The sequence below is a fragment of the Cetorhinus maximus genome, chromosome 13 (genome assembly GCF_964194155.1).
Source record: "Cetorhinus maximus chromosome 13, sCetMax3.hap1.1, whole genome shotgun sequence".
NCBI classification, from domain to species: Eukaryota; Metazoa; Chordata; class Chondrichthyes; order Lamniformes; family Cetorhinidae; genus Cetorhinus; species Cetorhinus maximus.
This window is the reverse complement of record NC_135891.1, coordinates 76725685-76751451: the sequence shown is the minus strand read 5'-3', so window position 1 is coordinate 76751451 and position 25767 is coordinate 76725685. Positions and strand designations below refer to the sequence as shown.

At 42.0% G+C, this 25767-nt stretch overlaps 1 protein-coding gene across 18 annotated transcripts in view; it reads right to left on the bottom strand.

Moving 5' to 3' along the window:
* Nucleotides 1-24709, bottom strand: part of eps15l1a (epidermal growth factor receptor pathway substrate 15-like 1a) — a 389837-nt gene extending 365128 nt beyond the window's left edge. For 13 of the 18 annotated variants that reach the window (XR_013578464.1, XM_078555606.1, XM_078555614.1 and 10 more), the window contains exons 1-2: nucleotides 24585-24709; nucleotides 2953-3037 (exon numbers count right to left, since the gene is read on the bottom strand). Coding sequence is in view for 15 of the 18 variants with exons in the window: in XM_078555606.1 (XP_078411732.1) it covers nucleotides 2953-3037; nucleotides 24585-24694 (195 nt within the window). In the remaining 3 variants the exon portion in view is untranslated. Of the gene's footprint in view, nucleotides 1-2952; nucleotides 3038-16720; nucleotides 16848-22943; nucleotides 23020-24584 lie in introns of all 18 variants that reach the window. The other 5 variants (XM_078555608.1, XM_078555611.1, XM_078555612.1 and 2 more) reach the window with 5 other exon arrangements.
* Between the last annotated feature and the right edge of the window lie 1058 nt (nucleotides 24710-25767).

The following is a 25767-nucleotide window of genomic DNA, read 5'->3' as shown; positions in this document are numbered from 1 at the left end:
CTTGAAAAGATGGTGGTGAACTGCCTGTTTGAACCGCTGCAGTCCCTGTTGTGTAAGTACACCCACGGTGCTGTTTGGGAGGGAGTTCCAGGATCATGACCCAGGGACAGTGAAGGAACAGCAATATATTTCCAAGTCAGGATTGTGAGCAGCTTGGAGGGGAACTCTCAGGTGGTGGTGTTCCCATGTGTCTGCTGCCCTTGTTCTTCCAGATGATAACGGTCATGGGTTTGGAAGTTGCTGCCTAAGGAACCTTGGTAAGTTTCTGCAGTGCATCTTGTAGATGGTACACACTGCTGCTACTGTGCATCGGTGGTGGAGGGAGTGAATGTTTGTGGAAGGGATGCCAATCAAGCGGGCTGCTTTGCCCTGGATGGCACCCTTCCCAATCACTCTATTCAGGCCCCTCACACATCTCCTGTGCACTTTATTCTTGTGCCTAATGCCTGTTGTTTCAGATCTGTACATTAATTGGTAATTGCCCAGAATGCCATCAGTAATCACTGATTAAATATTTTATCACAATGACTATTCAGTTGGTTTTCTGGAATGTATTACTTGGCATTTATTGCTAAAGGAAGAGAGTATAAAAATAGGGAAGTGTTGTTGCAACTGTACAAGGCATTGGTGAGACCGTGTCTGGAGTACTGTGCACAGTTTTGGTCCCCTTACTTAAGGAAGGATATAGTTGCATTGGAAGTGGTTCAAAGGAGGTTCACTAGGTTGATTCCAGAGATGCGGGGCTTGTTTTATGAGGAGAGATTGAGCAGTTTAAGCCTATACTCGCTAGAGTTTAGAAGGATGAGAGGAGCTCTAATTGAAGTACATAAGATGCCAAAAGGGACAGACAAAGTAGACGTGGAGCGGATGTTTCCCCTTGTGGGGAATTCTAGAATGAGAGGTCATAGTTTTAGACTAAGGGGTGGTAGATTTAAATCAGAGATGAGGAGGAATTACTTTTCTCAAAGGGTCATGAATCTGTGGAATTCACTACCTCAGAGTGCAGTGGATGCCGGGACGCTGAATAAATTTGAGGAGGAGATAGACAGATTTTTAATTAGTAACAGGTTGAAAGGTTATGGGGAGAGGGCGGGAAATTGGTGTTGAGGCCGAAATGAGATCAGCCATGATCGTAATGAATGGCGGGGCAGGCTCGAGGGGCTGAATTGCCTACTCCTGCTCCTAGTTTTCATGTTCTTATGTCCTCAAGGGAGGGTTATATCCACCAGGGCTTTCTCTCCTGAATCCAGTGATTCCTAGCATAAATTCCTGGTGAGTGGACGGTGGATGAGAATAGGTTGACTGCCACTCTGCATCCAAATGTCTCAGCAGAGTCACTACCTTGAATGAATGATGTGGAAGTGAAGAATTGAAGTACAATACAGACAAAATTGGATAGAAAGTGTAGCATTTTAATAGGATATGAAAGCACTCCCTATCAACTACAATACGAAGACTACTATAAGTTATCCACATAACAACTAACAAGTGTGAATTTTCTACTAATAGCTCAGTTTCCTACAAAAATAAGTTTGGTGAATATAGGCATTAGTCCATTTTCTGGAATCAATTTTGCAAATAACAATTCATGTAATAAAAGCAGAGCTTCCTTTCAGTGTTTTTCTTCATAGAATCATAGAATGGTTACAGTACAGAAGGAAGCCATTCAGCCTGTCATGTCCATGTCAGTTCCCTTCAAGACCTACTCAGATAGTCCCACTCTCCTGCATTTCCATGTAGCCCTGCAAATTTCTCTTCAGATATTTGTCCAATTCCCTTTTGAGAGCCATAATCAAATCTGCCTCCACCACACCCTCAGACAGTGCATAAAAAGCCACTCTCCATAAACAGCTTTTCCTCATGTCACATTTGTTTCTTTTGCCAATCCCCTCAATCAATGTCCTCTGGTTCTCAATCCTTCTACCAACGGGAACAGCTTCAACCTGTACTTTACTAAAGAGTTGCTTTTAGACCAATAAGCCAAGAAGCTACCACTTTTAATCCATTGGCTATTCACTAATTTCTCATCTCTTTGCATATTTCGATTAACAAAGCGGTTATCAAGTTCTCACAATAGTGAAACCATTTTAGTTGTGAGCCACTGAGCCAGAGACCACCAGAAGTCCCCAGATTCAACTTTCTGTCAGTACTCAGTTACACTATCCCAGCCAAGGCAACAGTAAGAACACAGTAATTAGCCTCAAGGCCACTGGGATAGGGTGAGGATAGCTAAATAGGGTTTCTACTTAAGAATTTTTTTCTTATGTTTTTCGTGAGATGTGGGCCTTGCTGACAAGGCCACCATTTGTTGACCATCCCTAACTGCCCTTGAACTGAGTAGCTTGCTTGGACATTGCAGAGGACAGTTAAGAGTTAACCACATTGCTATGAATCTAGAGTCATACATATGCCAGACCAAGTGAGGATGGCAGATTTCCTTCCCTAACAGACATTAATGAACCAGATGGGTTTTTATGACAATCGATGATAGTTGCATGGTCAACATTGCTGAGGCTAGCTTTCAATTCCAGATTTTATTAATTGAATTCAAATTCCACCAGCTGCAGTGGTGGGATTGGAACTTGTGTATCCAAAGCATTAGGCTGGGCCTCTACGAGTCCAGTGACATTACCACTACACCACCATCTCTTTCCTCCCCCTCCCCAAATATTCTGAATAGAATATAAAGAATTGGGAATCCTGCTAAAAGTGTGAAGACATGAAAATTGTGCAAGGACAAGTCTAGGCTTAACTATAAGAATGGTCATAGGAGACAGCAGCATAATAATAATGTCACTGGAACAGTAATCCAGAAGTCTGGGCCACTGCTCCAGAGACATGCTCAAATCCACCACGACAGCTGATGGAATTTAAGTTCAATTAACAAATCTGGAGTAAAATGCTAGTCTCATTAAAAATGATCATGAAAATACTGAGTTGTTGAAAAAAAACCTCTGGTTCACCAATGTCCTTCAGGGGAGGAAGTCTGCCATCCTTACCCAGTCTCCAGGTCCACAGCAACGTGGTTGACCCATAACTGTCCACTGAAATGATACAGCAAACCATCAGTTGTATCAAAACCACAAAAGAACAGTACTGTGGATGTACGTGCACCACATGGACTGCAATGGTTCAAGAAGGCGCTTCACCAACACTTTCTCAATAACAAGTAGATTTGGGCAATTAATGCTGGTCTTGCCAGTGATGCTCACGTCCCAAGAACAAATAAAAAACAACAAAACCCTTTATGGTCAGCTAACCTGTTAATAATCACTCTTTAGGCTCACAAAGCAGTGCCAATGAATAGGGGAGGTGGTGATGTTGTGTTAGTGTCACTGGGCTAGTAATCTAAAGATGCAGGGCAATGCTCTGGGGACCCGGGTTCAAATCCCATCTAATCATGACCATGAAACCATTGCGAGTTGTTGTAAAAACCCATCTGGTTCACTAATGTCCTTTAGGGAAGGAAATCTGCCATCCTCACCTGGTCTGGCCTACATGTGACTCCAGATCCACAACAAAATGGTTGACTCTTAAATACCCTCTGAAATGGCCTAGCAAGCCACTCAGTTGTATCAAACCGCTAAAAAATCAATATAAAGGAGTGAAACCGGACAGACCACCCAGATCAATCTAGGCACTGGAAAAAGCAACAGCAAACTCAGGCCAGTCGACCCAGCAAAGTCCTCCTCACTAACATCCGGGTGCTAGTGTCAAAATTGGGAGAGCTGTCTCACAGACTAGTCAAGCAACAGCCTGACATAGTCACACTCACGGAATCATATCTTACAGATTTTGTCCCAGACACCACCATCACCATGCCTGGGTATGTCCTGTCGCACTGGCAGGGCAGTACCAGCAGAGGTAGCGGCACAGTGGTATAAAGTCAGAGGGAGTTGCCGTGGAAGCCCTCAACATCAACTCCGGACCCCGTGAAGTCTCATGGCATCAAGTCAAACATGGGCATGGAAACCTCCTGCTGACTACCACGCACCGCCCTCCCTCTGCTGATGAATCAGTACTCCTCCATGTTGAATACTACTTGGAAGAGAGGATGACAAAGATGCACTCTGGGTGGGGGACTTCAATGTCCATCACCAAGAATGACTCGGTAGCACCACCACAGACCAAGCTGGCCGAGTCATGAAGGATATAGCTGCTAGACTGGGTTTGCAGCAGGTGGTGAGGGAACCAAGAGGAAAAAAAAAACTCGACCTCATCCTCACCAAACTGCCTACCACAGATGCATCTGCCCGTGACAGTATTGGTAAGAATGACCACCACACAGTCCTTATGGAGACAAAGTCCCATCTTCACACTGAGGGTACCTTTCATCATGTTGTGTGGCACTACCACTGTACTAAATAGGATAGGTTTTGAACAAGTCTAGCAACAGGAGCAGCACCAGACATATCTAAAAGTGAGGTGTCAATCTGGTGAAGCTACAACACAGAACTACTTGAATGGCAAACAGCATAAGCAGCAAGTGATGGACAAAACTGAGCGATTCCACAACTATTGGAACAGTTCTAAGCTCTGCAGTCCTGCTACATCCAGTCATGAATGGTGGTGGACAATTAAACAACTCACTGGAGGAGACGACTCCGCAAATATCCCCATTCTCAATGATGGACGAACCCAGCACATCAGTGCAAAAGATAGGGCTGATGTATTCGCAACAATCTTCAGACAGAAGTGCTGAGTCCATCTCAGCCTTCTTCTGGAGATCCCAAGCACAGATGCCAGTCTTCAGCCAATTCGATTCACTCCGCATGATATCAAGAAACTGCTGAAGGCACTGGATAATGCAAGGGCTAAGAGCCCTGACAATATTCCAGCAATAGCACTGAAGACTTGTGCCCCACAACTTGCCACATCCCTAGCCAAGCTGTTCCAGTACAGCTACAACACTGGCATCTACCCAGCAATGTGGAAAATTGCCCAGGTATGTCCTGTACGCAAAAAGCAGGACAAATCCAACACAGCCAATTACCGCCCCATCAGTCTACTCTCCATCATCAATAAAGTGATGGAAGGGGTCATCAACAGTAATATCAAGCGGCACTTACTTAGCAATAACCTGCTCACTGACACTCAGTTTGGGTTCCACCAGGGTCACTCAGCTCCTGACCTTTCATAGTCTTGGTTCAAACATGGACAAAAGAACTGAACTCTAGAGGTGAGGTGAGAGTGACCGCCCTTGACATCAAGGCAGCATTTGACCAAATATAGCATCAAGCAGCCCTAACAAAACTGGAGTCAATGGGAATCGGGGGAAAATTCTCCCCTGGTTGGAGTCATACCTAGCACAAAGGAAGGTGGTTGTGGTGGTTGGAGGTCAATCATCTCAGTTCCAGGATATCACTGCAGGAGTTCAAGTCCTAGGCCTAACCATCTTTAGCTGCTTCATCAATAGCCTTCCTTCCATCATAAGGTGAGAAGTGGCGGGGGGAATGTTCCCTGATGATTGCACAATGTTCAGCACTATTCACGACTCCTCAGATACTGAAGCAATCCATGTGCAAATACAGCAAGACTTGGACAATATCCAGGCTTGGGCTGACAAGTGGCAAGTAACATTTGTGCCACACAAGTGCCAGGCAATGGCCATCTCCAACAAGAGGGAAACTAACCATCACCCCTTGACATTCAATGGCAGTACCATCGCTGAATTTCCCAATGGCTACCATTGACCAGAAACTTAACTGGACCAGCCATATTAATACTGTGGCTATAAGAGCAAGTCAGAGACTAGGAATCCTGCGGCGAGTAATTCTCTTCCTGACTCCCCAAGGCTGACCGCCATTTACAAGGCACAAGTCAGGAGTGTGATGGAATACTCCCCACTTGCCTGGATGAGTGCAGTTCCAACAACACTCAAGATCTTGACAGCAGCCATGACAAAGCAGCCCGCTTGATTGGCACCCCATCCACAAACATTCACTCCCTGACACATAGTAGCAGCAATATGTACCATCTACAAGATGCACTGTAGAAACTCGCCAAGGCTTTTAGATACAGCACTGAGTGAAATTAGAAAAAAAAGAAAAATACACAGCAAGTCTTGGAATGTCCTCCTCTTGCAACATTTTTTTCATTCATGAGGTGTGGGCATCTCTGGCACGGCTATCATTTATTGCCCATCTCTAGTTGCCTTTGACAACTAAGCGACTTGCTAGACTTTCAGAGGGCAATTACGAGTCAACCACATTGTGGTGGGTCTGGAGTCACATCCAGGCCAGACCAGGTAAGCATGACAGATTTCCTTCCCTGAAGAACATCAGGGAACCAGATGGGTTTTTACAACAATCCGGGAGTTACATAGTCACCATTACAGGTCGTAACTTTTCATCCCAGATTTATTTAATTAACTAAACTTAAATTCCCCAAATTCTATGATGGGATTTGAACTGACATTTCTGAATTATAGCAATAAAGGTGCTAGGATTGTGGCAGAAGCAAACTCTTTCTTGAGGCAAGAAAAGTTTTTTTATACTTAGCCAGTTTTATTTATTACAAAAAGTGAATATAGAACTGAAGTGCACAGTACAAAAGGAGGCCATTTAGCTCAATGTGTCTCCTCTGATTGCTACAGCAACCCAAAATTAACCCCAGCCCCCACATGGCTCTGCATCTTCCAGCTGTGTCAATATTATCCAGTTTTCTCTTACAAGGTACAACTACTATGTGCCTCAACCGCTCCTTGCAGCATAGTATCCATGTTCCAGCAATCCTCTACATCAAGAAGTTTTTCCCAACTTCATCTCACTAAGGGTTTTAAATTCATGTTCCATCACAAAAGCCATTGCCAAATCTCCCATGTTTAGTTTTCTGCATCGATAGCCTGATGTAGCTCTTCCCACTCCCAATAACCAGCTCCTCAGCAAGACTGAATGGTGCCTCTAGTTAACTTTTTGGAGTTCATTTTATCAGAGTTTATGGACAATATTTTTTAAAATAGCCTTATCTGAAAGGCACCAAAGAAATACAATATAATAGTTCACCATGTCTTACTTTTAAAATCCAGTGGATTGCTAGATTGTGCAGGTTATGGGCTAGAAGGTGAATTTGGAAAATTACAAGAATAATGTAGTCAAAGGGTTGAAAGGGCAGTATAAACAATATAATTTAAAAAATCAAATTAGTCTGATCAAACAAATAATATTGGTACAGAAAGCAGAATGCAAGCTCCATAAGAGTGTTACTCTACAGTTTAGGAGATAAAAGCTCAGAGCATCACCAGAGATCTACTCACCATGGCTATCCCTGAACAACATAGGCAAAATCCACCTGCTAAAGTTCAGTACAATTCAAACACCCAAGGCAAGACAATTCAACTCCTCTGCCAAACTGTCATGCAATGTGAAACATCAATTATCTTATATGTGTATTCTACCTTTGACATTATGTATGTTCCAGTTTGATAAAAACCTTGCAATTCAATTAAGATATATCTATGTCCCAGGTTCAATCCCCTATCTATACTGAACTAGTTTTAAGCCATTCCTGCAGTAGCAGTGTTACGAAAGGCCTATGCACCTCTTACTTAGCAAGGGAGGGGAAAAGTCAGCCAGAGTTAGTACTCCTGATCATTATCCAATGATCTCTCTAGGAAAGCTGTGCATTTTAGGGCAGATCTGGATCTAGTTAAGCTATGCTGTTCAAATAGCTTGCCAATGCTCAACTTCACGGCAAAGTACTGGAGGAACACCAGTAATCATGATGGGAGCTTAATGGGAGTCAACATTTGCACACAGTGCAGGGAGACAGATGAACTGCACACATTTTCATTCTTTTGTATTTTTAGACATTACCTATTTTTAGTTCCATTGTGATGGTCTACTCAAAAATCTGACAACAGTAGAAAGTTAAACAAAATGATTTATTGAGTCAGTGCAATTTCCAAGCTCCATTACAATCTCAATCCAGAGTCAGTTTTGCCTCAAGTGCAAAAAAACACTATTTTCCAATGGAACAAGTAACTACATTAAAAACTTATTAAACTGCATTACTCAATAAGTTACTCTAATTAGACAATAACCACCAATTTATGAAAAACCTAAATGAAAGTAATTTAAAGTGTATGCATGTATATCGCAAAGTTGGCAAAACGTGCCCTTCATTCTTCAAGCCCTACAATGCAAATGTAAAACTATGTTTGCTTGACAAAGATTGGCAAAGCTTAAGACAACAGAATTATATTGCTTACACAGCCCCATTATCGTCAATACCCAAAAAGGAGTTAAAAGGCATCGACCTTATGATCATGAACATTCTGTCAAATGCTGCTGTGAGTCGGCTAATGGGCCTTTGGCAACAGATGTCAATTTTGGGACAGAGACTAATGCTGCTCTCCTACAACCTCGCCTCCTGGAATTTTGCCAAGCACAGATCCCATGTGAATTGCAATAGTCAGCATCATTCCATCAGCACACAAACGGGATACTCAAAAAAAACTGTTGCCTCATGAAAGCCCAACACCCATACCCACCCACCCAAACTTTCTATTCCTCTGTCTCCAGGCTTTTGTGCATATCCTTGTCCCATCTCCTCAGTTAACAGATAGGAAATAGCCAGCTGGCCCATCAAGTTCATCACACATCATCATCTTTGGCTTGGCGTCAGTTTTATTCTCATAGCTCCGTGAAGCATCTTTGGCTTCTTTTCTATATTTAAGAATTCATACAAATGTAAATTGTTACAGGTGCTGTTAAATAGCAGTGCAAAAAATTGAAACATTGTTAAAATTATAGAGAAATCAATCACATATATTTGCCTATCATACATCAGCTAAGCTTTGCAACCAAGACTCCAATTCCAAACACAGTCATTTCTTTCACACAGGCAAAATAGTACAAGTACAAGGTTAAGATCCTGCAATTTAATCAAATTAAACACCAAAAGTAGTAGACGATGAAGGAGAGAACTGAAGGATGTTATTCAGCCTCAGGGATTCTGCTAACATTCACAACTGTGAGCCTGCAACTTCAACTGAATTGCTTGATTGAATTTGTCCACTTCCCCTCTGCACAGTATGCAACAGTCTAATAATTACAACACCCTTATAAAAGACTAGACTTTATGCTGAAATCACCTCCATGCACTTCAGTGTTCAGCACCCACACTGCAAATCTGTAAGGGGCAATCTCCTTCCGCCAAGTGAAAATTTAAAACAAAGACTTTTTTCTTTAACTCCTGCATTGCACAAACAGGAACTGCCAAAGGTCATCAAGAAAAATGCAATAACTAAAGCTTTAATAGTTGACTTGAGTTAGACACTAGTTAGGATTCTTGAGTAGCTTCTGTTCTCGATCTGGTCAATGACCTTGATGGAATTCACACATCATTACCACAAGTTTGCTTACCAGTGGCTTGAGCATGCTGACAAGTAACCTTGAAAGCCAAATTTTTTTGCCCAGAAGTGTTGACTGCTAAGGACAATATTTTAGAAGTAAGTCATGAAAAATGTGGCAGGTTATTATAAGTGGAGGTGCCAACAGCAATTGCAGCAAAGCAAACATGAAAGGCCATGAACTGATCTCAGTAACATTGTCAGATAAAACATTGTCCAGTGGGATTCCACAGGGATCGGTGTTGGATCCCTTGCTGTTTGTGGCATATATAAACGGTTTAGACTTGAATGTAGGAGGGTTGATCAGTAAGTTCGTGGATGACACGAAAATTGGTGGGGTGGTAAATAGTGAGGACGATAACCTTAGATTACAGAAGGATATAGACAGGCTGGTCAGATGGACTGATCAGTGGCAAATGGAATTTAACCTGGATAAGTGAGAGGTGATGCACTTGAGCAGGACAAACAAGGCACGGGAATACACAATGAATGGTAGCACCCTGGGAAGTACCGAGGATCAGAGGGACCTTGGTGTGCATGTCCACCGGTCCCTTAAGGTAGTGGGACAGGTAGATAAGGTGGTTAAGAAGGCATATGGGATACTTGCCTTTATTAGTCGAGGCATAGAATATAAGAGCAAGGAGGTTATGCTGGAACTGGATAAAACGCTGGTTAGGCCGCAGCTAGAGTATTGCGTGCAGTTCTAGAATCCACAATATAGGAAGGATATGATTGCACCAGAGAAAGTCTAGAGGAGATTTACCAGGATGTTGCCTGGGCTGGAGAATTTTAGTTATGAGGAGAGATTTGATAGACTGGGGTTATTTTCCCTGGAGCAGAGGAGATTGAGGGGGGACATGATTGAGGTGTATAAAATTATGAGGGGCATAGATAGGGTAGACAGGAAGGTGGAGGGATCAATAACCAGGGGACATAGATTTAAGGTAAGGGGCAGGAGGTTTAGAGGGGATATGAGGAAAATTTTTTTCACCAGAGGGTGGTGGGAATCTGGAACTCACTGCCCGAGAGGGTGATAGAGGCAGAAACCATCATAACATTTAAGAAGTATTTGGATGTGCACTTGCGATGCAATTGCATACAAGGCTACAGGCCTAGTACTGGAAAATGGGATTAGAATAGCTTGTTTGACTGGTGCAGACTTGATGGGTCGAAGGGCCTTTTTCTGTCCTGTAGACCCCGATGGCTCTAACAATCTGAATATAGACCTATGACTTTGGGCCACATCAGTGGTCTGAGAGCAAGTTATCATCCAATCTTGCCCCTCTACCGGGGAAAGGTGCTGATGGGTTGATAAACTAAAAAGAAAAATTCAGCAGTGCCCAGATCAAATTTTAGCATCAAATTCTAAGTATGTTAACCAAAATTAGGATAAAACAGTTGTCAGAATCACAAGCCAGAACCAGATCTCAGTTAGAAGTGGTGTAAACAACTACCAGAGGTACTGAATAATTCCACTTCACACTAGCTGTGCTTGACTCAGCATATAAACATCCTCAACTAGACACTAGTTTTTCAAATCAGTAACCAGTGCTACACTGAACATGTAAAACCGGTTTCTGCTCCCTTAAACCAGAAGCGCTTCGATTTTGGTAGCAACGTAGTAGCCTCTCTCTCTCTCTTTCTCTCTCACTCAGTGTCCCAGCTTGTTTTTTTAAATCAAAATTAGCTTTTTCATGATGATTTGATTTTCTTGGTTCTCTCTAAAGTTCTAAAAAAGAGTTTTTTTTTGCAACAATGGTCAGAGGCTCGTGATCAAGATCAGAAACCCTAGCTGATATCCCACTTCCCTCCAGCCCTGGGACACAAACTACACCCTGGCTATCTGGACCCAAGAAGCAGGATTCAAAATGAAACCTTCCAGCTCTGGATTATTCAGCGCTGGGCTTTTGCCCAATGAGTTCCGGGAAGCTTTAATTTTTTAAAGCCTGATTAGAGTTGATGGGTGTATTTTTATATATAAATCACACTGACACCAATGATTTATCAGCTTTTGGTCTTATGGATTAACTCCGAATAGTTTCATCATCACACTGGCACCAACAGGAGGCTGACTCCAGAATCACACTGTACCTGTGTTTTTGTTGCTGCAACATATTGCATTTATAAAACATCCCCAGGCACTTCACAGCAGCACAATTAGACAAAAAGTGGCACCAAAACAAAGGAGGCATTAGAATCAGTGGCTTGGTCATAGAAGTGGATTTAAAGCTGCATGTTAAAAAGGAGAGAGGGATGAAAAGGCATAGAGACTTAAGAGGGAATTTCAGAGCTTCAGGCTTAGGCAGTGGAGGCACAACTGCCAATGATGGGGCAAAGGAAGCTGGGGATTTAAAGAAGGTCAGGATTGGAGGAGCACAAAGATTTGAGATATACGGTTGGTGGAGGTTAGAGGTAGAGAGGAGCGAGGCCATGCAGAACTGAATACGAAGATGAGAATTTTTTTAAAAACAAGGCATTGCCAGACCAGGAGCTAATGTATATCAGTATGTGAATGGGATATGATATGAGTTAGGATACAGCCAGGAAAATTTTGGATGAGCTCGAGCTAATGAATGGTGTAAGATGCAAGAGTGGACAGCAGAGTATTTGGAATAGTTGGGTCAGAAAGCTGGCAAAAGCTGCAAGGTTTACTTTCAATGGAGCAGCCTCATACTTGTGTCAGTGTTATCTGCCCATCCTACAGATAAATGCATTATAATTTAACTTGTGAAGTTATCTAAAACTGCTACATAGATTTTGAAAGCATTTACATCTCAGAGGCAAAGAGCAGTTATGCCCTCAAAGCCCAAGCCCCACTCACCCCACTTCTACCTGATGCTCTCAAGTTGTTCTCTCCATGTAATACATCCGTTGCAGCCTTTGATTTGTGTGCTACAGGTCTGAGGTGATTTGTATTGGTTACAGGAAGTATACCATCTGCTATCACCACGTTTTGTCACCAAGAAATTAAAGGAATGCTCAGCTGCTGTGATCAAAATAGTATCAATAGAAACCAAATCCAAGTGAAGGACATTGACTTATTCCTGGTAGAGTGCATAAAAAGGGTCAAATATTATCCCATAATATTTTTAAAATCAGGAAGTTAGGGGTACGGCAGCAAGTCAGATGGAGCTTTTCCAACAACAGGTAATACAGTTGTGAAATAAGTTATCAGGAAGACCACTGAAACAAGAGTTGCTTTCCAAGATGGGATTTACCCATGAAAATAAGCTTAATGGGCTTCCTGATTTTTACCCAGATCCTAAATTTCTTACAGCACAAGAACTTTTAAGCCAAAAGAACAGATGTTCAGTTTGGTATAAAAGCAGCCGCTGAAAGCTGTACCCCAAAAACAGAGAAGTTGCTACAAATGCATTATGCAAAACTGACAACAAATATGAAGTAATAGGCACAATGGAAGACATTAATGTCAATAATATCAGTGACACAAATACCTCAATAATATTAAGGAAGATCAATCAACCTGTACAACTAGCTTGAGTTGATGATTAGCTATTAACCTAGCGAATGGAAACAGTGCTTGGACAGAAACGTGGGACGCACCAAGTACTTCCTCACAATGTAGAAATGCAATCACCCCGGGTTACTTTTGGGCATATTCTACAAGAAGTGGTCAGAATGGAGCCAGAAACATCTCTGATTCAGAGTTTTGGCTAAAGAAAGTGCACTACACAAGATGACTCCATGAAAACACACAAATACATTCAAGCTACTGGGAATTTGAGAGTAATGTGTACTCTCAGGAGATCAAGGCATTAATGTCAATAATATCAGAGATGTTGCCATAGGTACTTTGAATTTTACTGCATTCTAGTCATCTCTTGCGCTGCTCGGGCATTAATTATTTACATCCTTGTAAAACGTTATGATAAAAAGAGGAAATTCAGTCCTAATAATTATCAATTTTCATTCAGGCACATTTTCACTGTAATCTGGGATAGCCCCCACTGATTCTTATCAATTCTGGATTTGATATTCAAATAGATTGAGGCAAAGTGCTTAAGCATAAATACTTGCAGTAATGTACTATTTAAAATACTGGAATAAACTGCCACCTAGCACACAGTGAATACAAATTCAGTTGCATAGAATGTTCACCATAGAAACAGGCCATTTGGCCCATCAGCTCTATGCCAGTGTATATGGTCCACACAAGCCTCCTCCTTACTTCATCTAACCCTGTCTGCATATCCTTCTAGTCCTTTCTTCCTTATGTACTTACCTAGCCTTTCCTCAAATGCATCAATGATATATTAGAGTTGATCAAATGAAAAGGGTCACGCTGTTCCTGACTCAACAGGATAAAGAGTTTATGTAGAAAAGCGAGAAGTTCATGTCCCAATAGAAGCTGGGTCAGTGGCCGAGTTGTACAAGGGAAGTTGCTGCAATATTTTGCCCTCATGAACAACATAAACATTAGACAAGTTGGGAGTCAAACACCCAGCAAATAAACTAATCACAATTAAACCCACATCAACCACAACACCTGCTGTAGAAAGTGTGCTCAAGAGTAACAAATGCTTTTACTGCACTATAACTGTTCAATTTGGCTGTCTTAGATCTGATATTCCATTCATTCATATGTTAACTTTACTGACACACAGAAAAAGATGAGAAATAATCACAGGAGTAAGCCAGATAGCCCCTTAAGCTTGCTCCATCATTCAATAAGATCATGGCTGATCCTCAACCTTAGCTCCACTTTGCCACCTGAACTCCATATCCCTCAATTCCCTGAGGGACCAAAAATCTACTGATCTCACTCAATGACTGAGTATCCACAGCTCTCTGGGGTAAGGAACAGGAAAAATTCACAACCCCGAGTGAAGAAATTTCTCATCTCCGTCCAAAATAGTCGTCCCCTTATTCTGAAATTGTGCCTCCTAATTCGAGACTCTCCAGCCAGGGGAAGCAGCTTCTCAACAGTTATCTGTCAAGCCCTCGAAGAACATAAGCAATAGAAGCTGGAACGTGGCATTTGACCTTTTGAGCCTGCTCCGCCACTCAATAAAATCATAGCTGGTCTTCTTTCTCACAATCGCCATATCTTTTAGTTCCCTTATCCAAATCTCTGTCTTGATTATATTCAAGAACTGACCATTCTCTGGACTACAGAGTTTCACAACCCAAGTCCTAATAGCCGACCCGCTATTCTGAGACACTTTGAGTTCTGGACTCCCCAGCCAAGGGAAAGATGTTCCCAGTATCTTCCCTGTCAATTTTACATGTTTCAATTGGATCACCTCTCATTCTTCTGAACTCCAGGGAATATAGGGCCAATCTGCTCAATCTCTCCTCATAGGACAATCCCCTCATCCCAGCAACGATCTAGTGAACCTTTGTTGCACTCCTTCTAGGGCAAGTATATCCTTCCTTAGTTAAGGAGACCAAAACTGCTCACAGTACTCCAGGTGTAGCCTCACCAAAGCCCTATATAATTGTAGTAAGATTTCTTTACTCTTATAATCCAAATCCTTTGTAACAAAAGCTAACTAACAATTTGACTTCCTAATTTATTGCCATACCTGCATGTTAACTCTTTGACTCACAAACAAGGGCACACAGGTCCTTCTGAATCCAAACATCTCCCAGGCTATCAAAGTGGATAACTTCACACTTCAACAGATTGTATTCCATCTGCCACGTTTTTGTCCACTTAACCCAACCCATCTATACTCCTCTGCAGCCTCCTTGCATGCTCCACACCACATACTTTCCCACATAACATTGCATTTTCAGCAAACTTGGATACATTACACTAAGTTCCCTCATCTAAGTTATCAATACAGATTGTAAACAGCTGAAACTAACGCATTGATCCTTACAGCATCCCACTAGTCACAGCTGCCAATCTGTAAATGTCCCACTTATTCGTCCTCTGGTTTCTGTCTGCAACCAATCCCTTGAGTCCTAATTTTGTGAATGGTACATCGTTGAATGCTTTTGGAAAATCCCAATACACTACATCCACTGGTTTCCCCTTTACCTATCTTTCTAGAAAGAAACTCTAATGTATTTGTCAAACACAATTTTCTTTTCATAAATCTGTGTTGATTCTGATGAATCATATGATTTCCTAAGTGCCCTGTTATCATGTCCCTAATAATAAATTCCAGCAACTTGACTCCTACTGATGTTAGGCTAACTTTTTTTATTTGTTCATGGGATGTGGGCATCGCTGGCTAGGTCAGCATTTATTGCCCATTTTTAAATGCCCTTGTTCAGAGGGCATTTAAGAGTCAATCACATTGATGTAGGTCTGGAGTCACATGTAGGCCAGACCAGGTAAGGACAGCAGATTTCCTTCCCTAAAGGACATTAGTGAACCAGGTGGGTTTTTTTTTAACGACAATCATCAATGGTTTTGTGGTCATCATCAGACTTTTAATTCCCAATTTTTACTGAATTCAAATTTCCACCTGCCAGGATTCAAACCCGGATCCCCATTGCATTACCCTGGGTCTCTGGAATACTAATCTAGTGACAATACTAATATGCCACCACCTGCCCCCTAACTGTTCCATAGTTCCTCACTTTTCTCTTCTTTCTTTCTTAAATAACAGGGTTATTTTGCTACCTCCCAATCCTTGGGAACCGTTCTAGAGTCTAAGGAATTCTGAAAGATCAAAACCAATGGATCCGCTCTCTTTAACGGTACCTCCTTTAAAACTCCAAGCTGCAGGTAGTCAGATCCAGGGGATTTTCCCTGTCTCTGCCTCAAATGGGCCTATATTTACTTTCATTAATCTTTCTTATTTACATACCAAAGCAAATGTTTACAATCTGTTTTTATACCCTTTGCTTGTCCATTCTCACATTCTCTTCTCTTTCCTTATCAATTTCTTGGTTCGCCTTTCCATGCATTCTAAAATCCTTCCAATCCTCAGGCTTATTACTCTTCTTAGCAACATTATCAGCCTCTTTCTTTGATCTACTACTATTTTTAACCCTTCCTAGCTACATTTGAACCACTTTTATGTTTCAATACGATCACCTCTCCTTCTAAACTTCAAAGTATAGGGTCATTCTACTCAATCTACTGTTCTCTGATACTTCTTCTGCCAACACATTTATTTTTGATTGAGAGCATTTTTCCTCTTAATTATTATTTTACCCATAGCTTCCACACACTCCACCCAACCAGGACCACCAAGGTACTCTAGGCCTCTACATCAGTTAATGCTGCTCTCCATCATGACTGCTAGAGAAGAGCTGTGCTTGTTTGGTTCATTTCTCAACTAATTTCAGCAAAAGATTGAGGATGCAGAATTAAACAAGTTAATTATAATAACTCTTCAGTTTTTTTTATTTTTTAAGGTATTGGATGCATAAGCAGTTCTCACTTACTCAGAATAGTGGAACTATAGAACAGGTCGCCAGGTCATGCAGTAAACCCTGATTTGAATTCTTTCAAGCGAGAGCTGGACCTGTTTGTGGCTTGGGTGAAGATCACCTCGTCCAAACGGTAAGTCACCTGTAATGCAAAACAGAGCCAATGCTATCTCCTGGACTATGTTGATTGCCTAAGGAGGCTGGAGAGGAATTTTCCAATTTCTTTCCCTCTCCCAGGAGATTGCAATGAATGCAGTGTGTACATATTGTGGTGCACTAGTGATCATCAATGTGGGACAAGCTAGACAGACTAGCATGTATTTTCCCATACATCGTTTTCATATGTTTGAAAATTCAATTTAGATGGGCAGGCAATATTTCCCGCATGGAGGATTACAGAATCCCCAAGCAGATCTTTTCTGGAGAATTGTCTCAGTGGAAACAACATCAAGGTGGTCATAAAAAAGAGCTTTACAAACTTCTGCACTGCGGACCACTCACCTTGGGAAAACATTGCAGCTGACTGGCCCACATGACAAGCATGATTATTTACAGACCATCTACACCAGACTCACAAAATCTGAAATGCCTGGAAGGATGGAGGTGGCACAGCTGCAGAGGCTCCCCCAAGCACCAACTACAATATAAACTGTCAGTTCTGTGGACGCCCATGCTGATCCTGCATCGAACTCTTCAGTCACGAGAGGCCTCAAAAAAGACGATTAAATTGTTTACAACTTGGACACACTCAAACAACAGGGAGTGTACCACTTTAGTTACTGATGGATAGAATCAGTTCTAATTACATTTCACCATTCTGAAAAGACAAAACCTGAAACACTAACTATTTCTCTCTCCACGGGTGCTGCCAGATGTGCTGAGTATTTCCAGCATTTTTTTAAATTTTTTTATTTCTAATTGCATTTTACTTGCCTCAAATATAACTAAGATGTCAGAAATAAAGCAAATATCACATTACCAATTCAAATCACACTCAAGATTGTTGGGGGGGTTAGTGGGAGAGGGGTGGGGAGAGAGGCAGAGGTGTAGAATCATGAATATTCAGCTATAGGACATGACTATCTCAAGAGCACTTCAGTTAGCACTGTAGCATTGCAGATCAGGTTTCTGGCATTAGAAGGCCATCATTTGGTTCAGTAGTGACAAAAATAGATCTTGCAGAGAAATTTATTCACTGATCCTGGGAACTGCAAATGGATAAATTCTGTACAGCAGAATTTCAAACATGAGCCAAGACTTGAGAACAATCAGCCTTCTGCTGTCCGTACATGTTCTTTCATTAGTACTGGGCCAATATCCTACTAATACCATTGAGGAGCACCATCAGCACAACAGACTGCAGCAGTTCAAGGAGAATGCCCACTTGCATCTTCTCAAGATAACCCTTAGTTGCCTTGGCAATTGACACTGACCTTTCCAGCATTGCCCAAATTCCCAGGACAAATAAAGACACACTAAGAATTTTGGTTACAGCATGACAATTGGCAACAAAGCTCCGAACAAATCAGACACTCACTTCAGGAAATATAAGCAAACAGGAAAAAGTTATGACAATGTCACTGGTGCCAGGTTTTGAGGAGTTATTTCTGTAAAGGTCAGATCACTGTGATTCAAAAAAACACTGAAATAATCTAGAAATGATGAGGAGTGGACTACTTCTTCCTCCTCAGACCACAAACACAAGAGGTCAATATCTATTTCCAATGAACCCAAAACAAATTATATCACAAAGACATCCATCACTTGAAACTAAAGCAAACTTAACAACTGGAAAAACACTATTCCCACATAGCAAGTTTGCAATCTCCATTTGATTATCACAAAATTGTGAACAAAGTGTGGCTCATTGGTTGCTTTATTTACCTGTCCAGCTTATGCTCTCGTTCCCTTGTTGAAGAGTCATTCGGACTCGAAACGTTAACTGCATTCCTCTCCGCAGATGCTGTCAGACCTGCTGAGTTTTTCCAAGTATTTTTATTTTTGTTTTAGGTTTACAAGAATGTTGCCAGGGTCAGAAAAGTGTAGCTACGAGGAGAGATTGGATAGGTTGGGGTTATTTTCCTTAGAACAAAGAAGGCTGAGAGGTGACTTGATTGAGGTATACAAAATTGAGGGGAATAGTGTGGACAGGATAAAATTGCTTCCCTTGATGGAGAATTCTAGAACCAGAGGACATAGATTCAAGATAAGTGACAGAAGGTGTAGGGGGGCCATGAGGAAGAACTTTTTTTACGCAGAGGGTAGTGGGCGTCTGGAATTCATTGCTCAAGTTGGTGGTAGAGGCAGAAACTTTAAACTCTTTTAAAAAGTACCTGGATCTGCACCTAAAGTGCTGTAAGCTGCAGGGCTATGGGCCGAGTGCAGGAAGGTGGGATTAGAAAGGGCACATGGGTGTCCTTGGGCTGGCATGGACAAGATGGGCCGAATGACCTCCTTCTGTGCTGTAGCTTTTCTATGGAATGACATGAAGGGGCAGAGTGTATTGTCGCCAAATTTGCTGATGATACAAAGATAGGTAGGAAAGCAAGTTGTGAGGAGGACACAGAGTCTACAAAAAGGATATAGATAGGTTAGGTGAATGGGCAAACATTTGGCAGATGGAATATAATGTGAGATAATGTGAAGTTGTCCACTTTGGCAGGGAGAACAGAAAAGCAGAATCTTATTTAAATGGGGAGAGACTTCAGAATGTAGCAGTACAGAGGGGATCTGAGTGTCTTTGTAAAGGAATCAAAAGGAGTTTGTATGTAAGTGCTGCAAGTAATTAGGAAGAATAATGGAATGTTAACCTTTATTGCCACAAGAATGGAGTATAAAAGTAGGGAAGTCTTGCTACAGCTGTAGTGTATAAGTGAGACTGCACCTGGAGTACTGCATACAACTTTGGTCTCCTTACTTAAGAGGGATATATCTCCATTAGAGGCAGTTCAGAGAAAGTTCATCATGTTGATTCGTGGAATAAAGGGGTTGTCTTATGAGGAAAGATTGAACAGGTTGGGCCTGTATTCATTGGAGTTTGGAAGAATAAGAGGTGATCCTATTAAAACACAGGAGATTCTGAATAGGCTTGTAGATGCTGAAACAATGTTTCTCCTCATGGGGGAATCTAGAACGAGGGGCCACAGTTTCGAAACAAGGGCTCTCCCATTTAAGCTAGAGATGACAAAAATGTTTTTCCTTTTGAGGGGTGGTTAATCTTTGAAATTCCCTACTCCAGGCAGCAGTGGAGTCTGGGTCATTGGATATTTTCAAAGCTGAGTTAGACAGATTTTTAAATCAACAAGAGTCAAGGGTAACTGGGGGAGGCGGGGTAGTGGGGGTGCGCAGGCAGGCAAGTGGAGTTAAACCCAAAAGAAGCAAGATCAGCCATGATCTTACTGAATGGCAAAGTAGGCTCAAAGGGACAAATGGCCTACTCTCTTATTTCTTATATTATGTTAAGTTCACTTTTTTTTTTAAGTCTCAAAAGTTTACAAAGCAATCTGGGGCTTGCTGATGACAAGATGTCCAGTACCACCTGGTGGGCTACTGAACACAGAGACAAGAAAGGTCTTAACTTCAATTCCTAAGCTGTTAGTTAATTTCACCCATAACAATACAGGTCTATCATCAGACTGACTACCAGTGAATAAGGAACAGAGGGAAAATGTCAGTGTACCCAATTTCATCTCTACCAAGTGACTTTGGTGTACATACATTTACTTCAGGTAAAGATAGGATGAGACTTAGCTGTGATGCCTCCAAACAGCCAGTCTATACGGGTATTTATGGAGAATAGTTACTGTAATATGAGTCAACGCATTCAGGAGAAATGAAAGGGAGGGGGGAAAAAAATCAGAGTGATATTCTCGTTTCAGTTATTTTTTTCCCTCACAAAAACACCAGTGACATCAACCTGCTCCCAGGCCTCTGCCAGTGCCAGTCTGAATCATTAAGCATAGACAGCTAACCTTCCAACAGTCAAAAACTGAAAAACAGTACACTGACAGAGACCGCTACAATAGACTATACTCACTGACAAAATATGCCAACATGCTGTTTCCAACTACTTGCTTGAAATGTGGATCATACACCTTTATTCCCTCATGTTTTTGCATTCTCTTCCACGTTCCTGTTTGTTCACCCTCTCACCATCTCTCAATCCTCTCTCACTGTCTCTCATTCTCTCCCTTTAATTAATTCTCCCTTATGTTTCTCTCCTTTCCCTCCTTATTTGAAAATATACTATCTCAATTTAAATGTACAGCCTGCACCACAACACCGTAAATTTCTAAAACATTACCTATCTCCTGCTCACTTCATGAACAATTAATAGATACTCACACTGCTAGGATTTTACTTCACCTAAGTATGGCAAAAGTATAAATGAAAATATTTCTTAAAACAGTTCAACATGAAAGTCAGGGAAAGATCCAACTGCTAAGTAAATTTTTCTTCCCCTCCAATGCTGAGTAACTATCATATCAAGATACAGTTTCCTTTCCATTCCTGCTTGGTTGCATTGATATTATTTCAACCTGAATTAAACACAAAGCAGGAAGATTACTCAACACACCTCTGCTATCAAAGTAACAAACTAGCCAGCCACAAATGCTCAGTAAAAAGAATTTATGTGGTTTGTAGCAGTTCCTCATCAATTCAGTTAACAAAATGGTATGATTTTTAACATTTACCTAACTGAATTTGCAATCTTTACAAGTTCAGCACAATCTGAACATAGGAGTTGCTGTACTCTCACGACAAGAGTTCTTTGAATGCTTTAACTGCCAAGCCTTTGTTTGCAGTCCCTAAAGATGCAGATTGTTTTCTTCAATTTTCTGCACCTCTCACATTATGAGTATAAGAGCCAAGCAGCTAAACAAAGAAAAACATTTCAAGAGATAATGAATTGCTCACATTATCGCCATTATCCACTTTTATGCTAAGGGTTGCACATGCACGACACCCCTTCCCTGTAAATGGGTGCTAGCCTCTTATACGATGTCAAATGACACCAATAGGGATCCATTGCTCCAACTACAATTTAGTATTTGCAGGGAAAATACCAAGTACATGAAGGATCTTAAAGCCATTAAGTGAGGTGGGGCCTAATGCGATATATACAACATTGATGGCTTGGTATCATGTTACTGGATTTTCTCAGCCGAGAATCAAACATTTATGCTTCATTCACCACAGAACTTTCAATATAACAAGGGATGCACATCTCACATGAATCATTTAAATAAATTAAGATCTCCAAAACATATTATAGTAAAAGTTGCCACTTTTGTAAGCAGTGTGAAACCATGTCAAGAACTTCTAAATGTCAAAAACCCACCAAAAAAGGTTGAATTTTCAAAAAAGTCAGGTTTCTTTGACAGCAGCAGACAGTAACTAAAGTACACATTGATTTGCTGCTACGCGCTGAAACCAATTCACTTCCAATGAGTACTCCTAATGTTGATGAGTTAAGCCAGTAAACTAGTTAGACCAGTTTTTGTATTAATACAAATTTCTGTGCCAGAGGAATGTTGCACATTACAAGAGATATAACTGTGAAATCATTCTGGAATAAACTGCTCCTCCTGCTCACAACTTGCCTTTGCAGTTTAATCAGGTTTTACTGCTGAAACTGTTACCCAAGTTTTAACAAAACTGATTACTTCTCAAATTTCATATTTGAAAACAAACAAACAGACTCAGAAGAAAACCAGGGGGCGCATATACATATCACTATGAAGTGCTGCCTATATTCAGTAAAGCCCTTTTATGGCAATGTAAACATTAGTCTCAGAGTGAGAGTGTGTGTGCGCGCGCACAAAGTGCTAATAAAGTCCATTCCACTCTCATAGTGACAGTCCTGAGAAACATTTATGTTGAATGTCCCATAACCTTGAACATAACAGATAAAGGGCCAAGCCCTAACGATGTTAAAAAGATCTTAGAACTGAGAGCCTTACAAAATAGTTAAATCTGCTAATTCTTTTCCAGAGGATGACAAAGATTGCACCAGACTGGAGGTAATATTTGCCGCCAGAAAACAGGAATGATGTCAGTGAAAGTAAAAAGCAACAGAGGTAAGTCATTATTGGTTGCTATATCTTTTTGGCCTCAGAACTCTATAGTTCACATAAATAATCAATTCACAATACTTTCATCTTAAAAACAAAATACCCCTTTGACAGTATCTACTTCACAGGTGGAGAGAAAAAAAGCACAAAAATCTTTCATGTACCAGGGTTGCCTCCAGCACTGAGGAAATCAATCTCCTACATTGATACGAAAAACAAAATAATATGGATGTTCGAAATCTGAAAAACAGAAAAGGCTGTAAACACTCAAAAGGTCATTAGCCTAAAACGTTAACTGTTGCTCTCTCCACGGATGCTCCCTAACCTGATGTTGCCAGCATTTTGTTGTTATCTGACATTGATATTTAGCCAAAGGTCCAAAAGCTTCACTTTATTACCTGTTCTCCATAACTTCTTACACACCAACTACTTCAAACACCTACACATATTCATCAGTATAAAGTACGGTCATAACCAATATAAAATGATAACCACACAGTGGATCCTGCACATCAAAATGTGACACCAGTATATTCATGTGCACAAGACTGCTCCCGTCTCACAAACCAGCAAGACCAGAAAGAATCTGTGTAGATTCAGGACACAATGCACTTATAGCACTGCCACAATACAAATGATATTGCTTTGCACAGGCCCCGTTTGCAGCAATTACAAAGTGCAACATTGTATACCTGAGACCATATCATGCTGCTAGCCTGAGCCAGATATAAAATGTTATAACATTTCTTGTAAGCAGTACTTTCTCAACAATGCCTACCTTCTCACACTAGCAGCAAACTGCCCTTCTGCCCGATATCTAGAGAGAAAGTTCCCAAACCGATATAACATAAATCAGAGTAGTGATGGGAGCTACTAGAATTGATCCAGCCAAGCGTCAGATTAGTCTGACATTCGTCAGATTTCCTGATCCTCACAATTATCCAGTGACCCCTGCTGGTTGTTTGTACTTTATATGGGTTTTTTTTCATATATGGATGTCAGGCACAGTTGTGAACACCCTGCCACTGTCAAATAGTATAGCAATCACCAATAAGGCTTTCTCATTTGAAGAATGGCCACTTGCAAAGTCATTTGAAGGGTTAATGCCTGTGAAGCGGTACTTCAGGAAGTTATCACATTCAGGATCAAGGGATTCAGCTGAAAATAAAACCTTCTGGGCCTTATATTGTGCTTTCTGACCATATACAAATTCTCAGTAAACTTCAGCTTCTTACACTGCTCTCTGGAATGAATAATGAGACAGGCAATCACAACAGCAGGGAAACTCCAGTTCAAGATCCCAATCTGACAGGAAGGCGGAAAAATCTATTGGCATTTTCTGGGGACATCAGCCTTTCGGAGCATCTGAGGAACTAGGAACCTGAGAGAGAAGGGATGCGAGGCTTCCGCCGGAAATATTGACAGACCCTGGGACCGGCCGAGCCTCTAGACAGCGGGCGGACTGTAAACAAGCTGGCTGCAGATGGAGACCCCATGCTAATGGACGACTGTAAAGGGTGGGGGAGGGACACGACATGCTGGGCATTCACAGCCGAGGCTCTCCGCTGAGGGGACCGGACCGGCCTGGGGGGGACGGGGGGCTGCCGCTCAACCCCATCCAGCCTCTCGCCCACTTCCACGCACTCCGGCTCTCCCCAGCTGCGGCCTAGCTGCCTCTCAATTACCCGCTCTAGCCGCTTTTGATGCACGCTCCAGGGGCTTTGGGCCTCAGTGGAGGGCGGGTGCCGCTCCCCGGACTGTCCCTCCGCCCCTTCCCCTCTCCCTCCCCGCATCGCTCTCGGTACCTGAGTAAGGGAGACAAGCGCCGCCATCTTCCCCGCGGAGGAGCAGCCGCGCAGAGACCGCGACGGGAGGTAGGGAACGCGCGCGCACACGGTTGCGTCAACACGCCCATCTCGTGCGGTACATTGCACGCATGGCTGCGTCAACACGCCCACCTCGCGCGGGACCGCGTGTGCTGAACGAAAGACGCGTGTGTCGCGATGGACTGCGTGAAGTGTCTGACGTCATCCCGCGTACGGGAGTGCGCACGCAATAGGAACTTGAGGCATTGGCTCTATCCACGTGTTGGCAAAGGTTACCATCAATAGCATGGAACAATATTGGCTGAATAACTTGTCCCCCAGTGCTGGTGATACATCACTCACAAAACCAGTTAAAAAACACAATAAATTGTACAGAAGCAAAATAACTGCGGATGCTGGAAATCTGAAACGAAAACAGAAAATGCTCAGCGGGGTTCAACCCGAAATTTAACACTTTCTCGCTCTCTAGCCTGACCTGCTGGGTATTTCCAGTAAACTGTCCAGCACGGTGGTTGCAAGTCATGGAGACCCTATTGAGGCTTCGAGGGGTGTATGCACCACCATCTCTACAACTTCACCCACTATGCTGACTTGCACATATAATCAGTGTCACAGATTGATTGTTTATCTGGAAACTCTCTGCTTAATACCATTGTCACCACAAGGACTGCAGCAATTCAATCAGAACGCCCACCAGGGCAGCTAGGGATGAATATGACCGAAGATGATGTTCTAAAGAAAAGTCATTGTCGATTCAAAACATTAACTCCTCTTTCCATAAATGATGTCAAACCTGCTGAGTTTATCAGCACTTCTTGTTTTTAATAGCAAAAACTGTAGGTTTCATTTTCAACCCTCTGTTTTATTTTGGTCAGCCCAGAGCCCTCAAGCACAGAGACTCAAGTTTACACCAAACTTTTGTTGCCGGGGTTAGCATTTTGGAGCCACCACAACTCTACAATGATCCGTCCTTCCAGTTAGGATAGTTACTTTTTGCATTGGTACTATCAGCCATAGCTCAGTGGTAGCACTTTTGCCTCTCAGCCAAAAGGTTGTAGGCGCAAGTACTTTTCTAAGATTTATGTCAACACTGCACTGGAGTGTTGTACTGAGCAATAGAGGTGCTGTTACAGATGAGAAATTAAGCAGAGTCCTCTCATGT